The sequence below is a fragment of the Fusarium musae genome, chromosome 4 (assembly GCF_019915245.1).
Source record: "Fusarium musae strain F31 chromosome 4, whole genome shotgun sequence".
Classification (NCBI taxonomy): Eukaryota; Fungi; Ascomycota; class Sordariomycetes; order Hypocreales; family Nectriaceae; genus Fusarium; species Fusarium musae.
The window spans coordinates 1,921,729-1,929,828 of NC_058390.1; the positions used below are offsets into that span (position 1 = coordinate 1,921,729).

Consider the following 8,100-nt stretch of genomic DNA (forward strand, 5'->3'; position numbering starts at 1 on the left):
GAAAAGGGGGCCTATTCTTGTAATATGCATAGGTGATATGCTGAGAGGGGGAGGGAGAAATGTATTTGCTTGATTGCGCAGAATGAGCATTTTCTGGGACGAGGATGACGCTGCAGTGGTATCATTGAGGCGCAAGTCGACGATATTTCTTTATTAAATAAGCAAAGGGGTTTTATTAGATGCCGTCTCGATACGGCGAAGATAGGGGGGGGGGACAGCAATCAAGAGAGCCCAATTCGACGCATACTTAATTAGTCTCAATAGCTAGGCAACACAGCCATATGAGATAACATGGGCTTCAATGTTAACTGATAGTGAATGCTCTACCTAGTATAGGCATTGGATCCATGATAACCCCATTGCCGCGAGTGAGAGAAATCCTGGTGGAGTACCTAGGTACCCAGACAGGCTACTTGATAAAAGTGTCTTGCTTGGCCACGCCAACAAAGAGATAATAATATGTATACCTAGGAGTTTTCCTAGTGGTTGAAGGACACCTCGTTCCGGCTTATTCTCAAGGGCGGTACGAGGAGAAGACTCCCGCCCCCGTACACTTATGGACTTCTTGCGAACTTGACCATCCCTAGGCTACATAGTAAATGCCAGATTTATCTAGTATACATTCTTATAACCTTTCTCTCTCATATTGTTGGTACACAGAGCTGGTCATCGCTCCTTTGTCACCCCAGTGGTTCTTGATGGCCTGAGCTGTGAAGCTGGCCGTGTCTGACGATACGGCAATAAGATGGAGCAGTGGGGAAGGTCACAAGACCTCAACCTAAGTCTTTGGCGGCGTTTCTAGAATCGAGAGGATCCTACTCAGGGTTTCCATTCGGGTCACGAAGCAGGCATGTCATGAGTAGCGAGCAATATGGATATCGAAGCCCTCAAGTATGCTGAAAACGGATCCAAGTCGCCGAAGAGTGTTGAGCAGGGGGCTCCGAATTCGCTCGGCGTCTGCGATTGGCGGATTTCGGTGATAGCTAAATATGCATCCAAAAGAGGCCGATAAGGAGGGGGTCATGTGCTCGTCAGCTTCATGTTGGCACTGAGTCAGTCCTTGTTAAGACCCATTGATCGCTGGGGGCTGAGTCGAGCAGACACGAGGTCGGGGCGGTATCGGAGATGGTAAAGTTAGACCTGGAATATCATCTCCCCTACTCCGTAGTTAAGCCTGATTTTTTGAGATTCATGATTCCTCCAGGGATGAACGTATAATTAATATTCTTTCAGCCATATATTGTGGGGCCGAGTTCAACGTAAGACGTATGTATCAATCATTGTTTGACACCCATGGCTCCTAGGCTCCCTATTGTGTGATTGGATGTCTGTGCATGAATCATAAGGTAGTGTTATTCAAAGGTGGAGTATCGCAGCACATATCTTGCGGTCAAAAGTTTCCTTATGCTATACCCCTGTTCCAATGGGCTTTCCTTGCCCATCGATACAAGCCATTACCATCTACTGCGGTTGGCATATCACTTAGAGCCGCCGGTACCTGCGTGTCTTACCCCAGATCTGGTCCCATAATTATAAGCGGGATTGTCACTCATGACGTTGTGGGGGCCACCTGCAGCCAAAAGCCAAGGAAGAGTCAAAGACTATTAAGACCTCCACTGTACTGATTGTAGAAACATGCACTGGACAGTGAAGTCAGCCCCATGCCAAAGAGTTGTTGCACATCAAGGACGGTGATAACTAAGTCTGCACCAAACAGAATGAAGGCTCAAAGTTCACGAATCCAGGGGCCTTGCATTACAGCATCAGCATCAGCATCAGTATTAGTGTTTGTGGAAACCCAATGGACAAAGGCAGTGGAGCATGACATGGCCCCTCTTTGCCTCGGGAGGTTAGAAGAGGCCACAAGCTGAATTCAATTCCACTCATTGATCTGGAGAGATGACACAGAGAGCGATATCATGATGGAATTGAACAGGTATGTATCATTCAGTTAAAGTCTCCCTTGAAATCAGACAGTTTGTCTAGCAGTCTACGGATAGTCTACTTGGTTCTTTTACAAATGGAATGCTGGAAGATGGCTTCCGCAGTAGGTGCCTACTAAGCTGGTTGTAACGTGCTTTAAGCTGTACCTACTCCATAGCACGTTAAACTGTAGCTTGGTAGGTGTTGTTGGACCAGAGAGTTCGGCCAGCGGCTGCTTGCGCATACTTGTAGGTGGTCACGCGATAGGCGGTCGGGATGGGACATGCGAGGTCCACTTATTAGTATTCATCAGCACAGCAGATGAGCTGGAGGTGGAGAGGTGGGTCGCTGCACTGGGTGAATCTGCACGCCTGGTCTTTCCATGATGGACCATGATGAGGCACGGTCAATCAAGTCAGTCCATGAGCTGGGCCCCTCCGTCTCTCGTCTTTGCTCTCCGTGATTTTCAATTGTCCAATTGAAAGCCTGTCATCCGTTGGGAAGCTGTCGTAGCTTCCCCTCGTGTAAAATGGTGCTGGGTAGGCGGGAAGGAGCATCGGACTGCAATGAGCTGATTGGATACAAGGTGATGCCATCACGCATCGTACCTCGCGTGACTCTCGGGATATAAAGGCAAGACCCCCTTCCAAGCAAGCAGGTTCCTAGATCACAGACAAATTATCTTGCTTCGTCTTGAATTATCACTTCTACACACTTGAAGATCCTGCCATCAAACACCATCTTTCTCTCACGCAATATTTCACCCATAAATAACCATCCCCTCATCCAAAGTCAACTGAGTCCTCAACAACCTACCTACTCCGAGATTCAACACCACCCCTTTCAATTTCACGCCAACTCACGCATCCTAACTCGACCGCATGCTATAGAATCTCCCGGTGCCAGTTCTAAAATATTTCCGCTGCTCAAAAGTGAGTTCCTCAAATCCTTCACAGTCTTGTCGTTCCTCTCCCAGGTACTCTTCCCCCCTTCTCCGTATAGCGACTTATATACACGGAGTACTTGGACACCCCGCACCTGGCGTAGCTTAGGTAGACTCCAGAGGAGGCATGCTCATGTTCACTGGCGAGTGCCGTTGGTGACGTTCGGCCCGCCATCCAATCCGTTTAAAAGCAGATGAGCTCCCCTTCCAATTCTCGAGTACCTCAACCCCTCCTTCCATCATTCATCATCCTGATAGTCAAATTCCATCTTTCATCTCGCATACCATCACAATTTCACCTCTTCTTCATATCACCTTGACATACAATCCAAAAGTCAGCCTATGACCACTTCTTTATCATGCCATGATACTAACAGGCACTACTCACAGTGACCCGATCTCACAAGGCCAACGACCGTGACCATAAGGGTATTGCCGAGGGAACCGCGCTCCCCACGGAAAATGTTCCTCGTTTCTTTGGCAAGAACGGTTTTGCCGATGTCGACCCAAAGAAGGTGAAGAAAGACGGCTCTGGTCGAGGCAACTGGTATGTTAGCCCAATGCACCCCATGTCGCCGTCTCCACATTTCACTTACACGGCCTGCAGGGGAACCGTCAGCGACGACATCGCTGACGAACAATTCACCTTCACAAACACTAGACGCCGCTCCAACAGCAGCAGCTTCTCTCACCACGTGAGCGACCTCAAGACCAAGTTTGAGGTCAACGAGCCCGAGCCGGTCTTTGAGGAGTCACTTCACGGCCCCGAGGAAGAAGACCACGAGGATCTCTCGAAGACCGACTCTTCCGAGAGCGGTCGGTCCTCATCCTAATCAGATTATCGAGTCCTCGTCAAGAGATTGATAGTCACTGCTTGCTGTCACACATACGATGGCAGAGGCATCTTTGAGGGTTCACATGTATTGGAATTGCGACGCGAGCTTGATCTTTGCTTTACAACTACGAAACGACACGAGACTAAACGAATGAAATACCAGAAACCAAACTGCCTTGTGGTGGTGTCACCAGATGAAATGCCTGGGGAATATGGAAAGGGATATCGGCGGAATTGTTGAAACCCTCGTGACTTACTCAGATCTCTACGTGGATCATGCATGGTTTATGACCGCCTGCGAAAGTATCCGTACTCTTTCCAACGGAACAATGTATTTACTGTATAACTATCTTAACTTTCGCACCAAAGCGAACAACAAGTCTGTTCATAGCCGAAATTAGGCACAGCTAATATTATCAAATGCCTTTTCAGCTTGAACAGCTTATAAGTCACGGGATGAGGTTTACTACGCGTTCAACTCGTACATAAAACTATCTTCAATTATCAGGCTTTCATTCAATCAAGGATCCCTTAAAACCCCCAGATTGATTGTGCGTCGGTCACCACTTTGTTAATCGATTATCAGGTTTATTTATGGCAATGCCATGAAAGAAAAACCCTCAGTGCCGCCTACAAACATCCATTCCATATCTAGCACTGGGAGCAGCCGTTTTGCGCTCGAGCGTGCTGAGTTCTACGCAGGGTCAAGTTACGGTACAACTTACTCGCTTCGGTGATTAACAGGACGAGATCCTCCTTCCTTATGGCTGTAAATATCAAGAAAGCCTCGAATGCAGGAACGGCCGGGTTACTTCTCCTGTATATTTGTAACATAAATTCGGTTTGTTGGCATTGACGTCTTTGTCCCTACATCTGCTGCACTTTGCTTGCCGTTCTTTGGTGGAGCGCGACTCCGTCACCATCTCGATTGATTCAGACGCGGGGAAGCAAGCTATCCCTGCACATTACACTGCTAAGCTCAGCCACCAAGGCTGATCGAATAGGCCGCATAAGGCTACTTCATGGTCCGTGCTTACTCTCCTTGCTCATAATTTTGCGAAAGTTTGTGGCGGCAAGGCTGTGATCGCAATTGTATCTCAGTTATCTACCGTATCTGCCTGTACAAAATTACGATTTCCTAAATACTGTTCCTGAGTCGGACAGAACCAGAGAACAAATCATATACACAAACCCTCATCCTCCTCTCATTTGATTCGCCACCTGCAGTCGGCCTGGATTGACGAAGCGCACCGCGACACATAATTCAAGATGCCCATTCCTCCAGCGTACCACGAATCCCTTCCTTGTAAGTGTCATGGTCTCTGAGTCCCCCTTACTCATTCCTTTGCTGACTGACCTCTAGATGTTGACCAGGAACCGACTCCCGAAGCTCTGACCGCAGCCCGTGACCTAATTGCCGCCGAAGCATCTTCTCAACCTCCCCTGCCGACTTCCAATCCAGAACCCTCCTTCACGCCCGCCATGATAGCCGAGCTTGAGCGCGTCTCCAAATCCACGCCCCTTGCACCGCTCGATTTAAGCCGTTACGAGGCTCCTTCTCCCAGCGCCCCTCCAGCGACCGCCCTGCCTGCTGCCGCCATCGCACATAGCTACCTCTCCTCACGTCTCACAAACCTCGAGCTTCTAGAGAAGTGGGGAAAGAACGCTTGGCTCTTAGGGAACCATGGGCTAGAGGCAGAGCTCCAGGCATTGGAGCGTGAACTTGCTGCTGTTAAGCGTGAAATCGATATCGTGAACCTAGAGAGGCAAAACAGGCAGAACGCTGTAGGGGCTGAAATCAAGACACTGGATGATACTTGGCGCACTGGCGTCGGTCGGGTGCTAGAAACTGAAGTTGCGGTTGAAGAACTTCGGAGGAAGATTCGGGAGGAGCTCGCGCGGAGGGCCACAGACAGTCAGGAGCAGTAACTAGGACCCAGGTACGCTTACCATGGGATACATAGAGGCGGACTAATCAGTTTGTAAGATTTTCCACATCAACTCAGGCGTTTTGATACCAATATTATCTTTTCAATAGAGTCTTTAATAAAGGAAGCCACATAGACTAAAGTCTCACGGAATTTCCCTAATTTGACAGATTGCTCGTCAATGGCTACTTCCAATCTCAGTCTCGTTGCCTTCTACTGCTCATGGTGTGGAGAGATATAGCATAATGATATTGATATCAACCAAGGTCTCTGATCACTAGCAATACTTGTCTCAGGGAAGCGAAGGTGGTAGAAAACCTCACAAAACGCCATGTCAAAGCCAACTCCTCCGTCGTCCATTTCTCAATCCAACCCGAGGCGCATCGCCATCAACATTTACACCCAGCCAGCACAAGGCGAACCCAACAGCACTACTAAGACCAGTGACTGAGATTACCGGCGTGTCCAACAAACCTCAGTTTCATGCTTTCATATATCTTCCCTTGTGACTTAGCCGGTGTGGAGAGGATCCATCTCTTCGACACCGGTTGCAACACCCTGATACTTGGTCCTTCGTAAGATGCCCTCCACAGGGCCCAAAAGTCGCTGGAAAGCGTTCTTGCCCAGACTGCCAACCTTGACTGGAGACGTAGCAACGATACTAGCTGCTCGCGGGGCGTCATTAAGCAGGGCAAGCTCGCCGAAGTAATCGCCCTTCTTGTAATGGCGAACCTTGTTATCAGGCTGTCCAATGTAAGCATCTGCCTCACCACTCTCCAAAAGGTAGAATGCGTGGCCGGGGTCTCCTTCGTTGATGATGACCTCGCCTGCCGCAAATTTCTTTGTTTCAAGGGCATCGGCAATTTTGGAGCGCTCGTATGGGTTCAAGCTTGCAAGAAGTGGAACTTCCTCAAGGAAGCTCTCATACATGCGTCTCCGAGCGAACGTCGACTCCATAAGAATACGGCGGAAGGTAACACGATCGAGTGCCCATACAGTGCAACCGGACTCAGCCGAGACAACCGTCGCAGCTCGAGGCGCATTGTACATCAGTGCCAGTTCTCCGAACGAACCACCAGCCTGAATGTTGCCGACTTGGTTACCCATGCCATCCGGACCGGGTTGAAGCGAACCACTAGGATTGACATATACGTCGAAAGATCCCTTCTCGACGACATAAAAATAATCCCCCGCATCACCTTGGCTAATAACCTACAACATCTTGTCAGACTTTCGATTCAATGTCGGGTATACGCTACTCACCTTGATACCTTTAGCTGGTATCGGCTTTTCAACAAGAGCACCGAGGATCTGGGCGCTCTGTTCATCCTCGAGATGGCTGAAAAGAAAGTTTCCTTCAATAGCACGTTTAAGACGCTCAAGCTGGTCCGCAGACTTCTCGTGAAAAGGTGGTGACCAATTGTCATATGAATCAGCACTTGGCTTCAGAGATTCGGCAGAGACTGATGTTCGGCGACCAAAATTGTACTGAGCAGGGTAGCTATCGGGGTTTGGGAGGGTACCCGATGGAGGTGCCTCAGATGAAGAGTCACCCCCAAAGCCACCACCGAAAGGGCCAGAGAACATGGAGGCGGAGTTTGGTGAAGCCCCAAATCGAGGGTTTGTAGGAGATGTGATGGTATCGTTCTCATCTTCTTCGGCAACAGCATGAATTGCGTTGTTCGTCCTCTTTCCCCTGTCTGTCCCAAAAGGGTTGCTGTTCTCCCCAAAGGGGCTGGAAAAGGGCCCAGACATGATTTAGAGTTGGAACAAAAATTGTTTTCTTCAGATGTGTTATAAAGCTATCGACAACAGCCAGAGAATCGATCCCTGCGAGTATTGAAGGTCAACGCAGGTGAGGGGTATCGCGGGGCGAATGAGGAAAGGTTACTCGTCGTCAATTGTCTATTTTCGGGATTCGTTAGCTTCTCGGTTTTGAAAGTGTTTGCCATAGAAAATACATCGAGTAATGGGCGAATGTTGTCAAAGGTCAATGGTTGGAAACAAGAGTGAACAAGGGACGTGCGAAAGAAATGAAGAGATAATAGTAAGTGGCAACGTGGTGCTGCACAGGAATGATGTTCTGACTTACAGCTACTGAGGCGCTCTTATAGCCAAATCAACGAATGGACAGGCTTGTAGGAGTGTCAGAGAGAGCTGCAGCTGAAGCTTGGAACAAATATCGATGGCATCTGAACGACAAGGGATGTTGCGTACAGGAAAAGTCCCGGGGGCAATGCGCTAGAGGTGAAGCTGGACGTGGGCTGCAATCCACGCTTGTAAAGTGACGTGTTGTGGCGGGGCCCATATCAAGACCCTGGTGCATAGCCCATGCACAGATCAAAGAACTGAAGCTATGGAGGACAAGGTGAAGGGGATAGTGAGACGTTGAAAGGAGCTCGAATTAGGGGAAGGGTGCGACAGCAGAGCTTGGGTATCGATTTCTATGTGTAGAGCCGGCCATCCTCAAC

The 8,100-nt window shown here is 49.1% G+C and overlaps 3 protein-coding genes across 3 annotated transcripts; 2 read left to right on the forward strand and 1 right to left on the reverse strand.

The window, feature by feature from the left end:
- Nucleotides 1-2,025: 2,025 nt before the first annotated feature.
- On the forward strand, nucleotides 2,026-3,699 carry J7337_005543 (uncharacterized protein; the record flags this gene model as incomplete). Its single annotated transcript, XM_044823219.1, has 3 exons — nucleotides 2,026-2,047; nucleotides 3,257-3,413; nucleotides 3,474-3,699. The coding sequence occupies 3 exons, from the start codon at nucleotides 2,026-2,028 to the stop codon at nucleotides 3,697-3,699; spliced, it is 405 nt and encodes a 134-aa protein (XP_044681710.1).
- A 1,271-nt stretch (nucleotides 3,700-4,970) lies between these two features.
- On the forward strand, nucleotides 4,971-5,630 carry J7337_005544 (uncharacterized protein; the record flags this gene model as incomplete). The annotated part of the gene is made up of 2 exons (XM_044823220.1): nucleotides 4,971-5,007; nucleotides 5,065-5,630. The coding sequence occupies 2 exons, from the start codon at nucleotides 4,971-4,973 to the stop codon at nucleotides 5,628-5,630; spliced, it is 603 nt and encodes a 200-aa protein (XP_044681711.1).
- A 509-nt stretch (nucleotides 5,631-6,139) lies between these two features.
- On the reverse strand, nucleotides 6,140-7,384 carry J7337_005545 (uncharacterized protein; the record flags this gene model as incomplete). The annotated part of the gene is made up of 2 exons (XM_044823221.1): nucleotides 6,140-6,841; nucleotides 6,893-7,384. The coding sequence occupies 2 exons, from the start codon at nucleotides 7,382-7,384 to the stop codon at nucleotides 6,140-6,142; spliced, it is 1,194 nt and encodes a 397-aa protein (XP_044681712.1).
- Nucleotides 7,385-8,100: the final 716 nt, after the last annotated feature.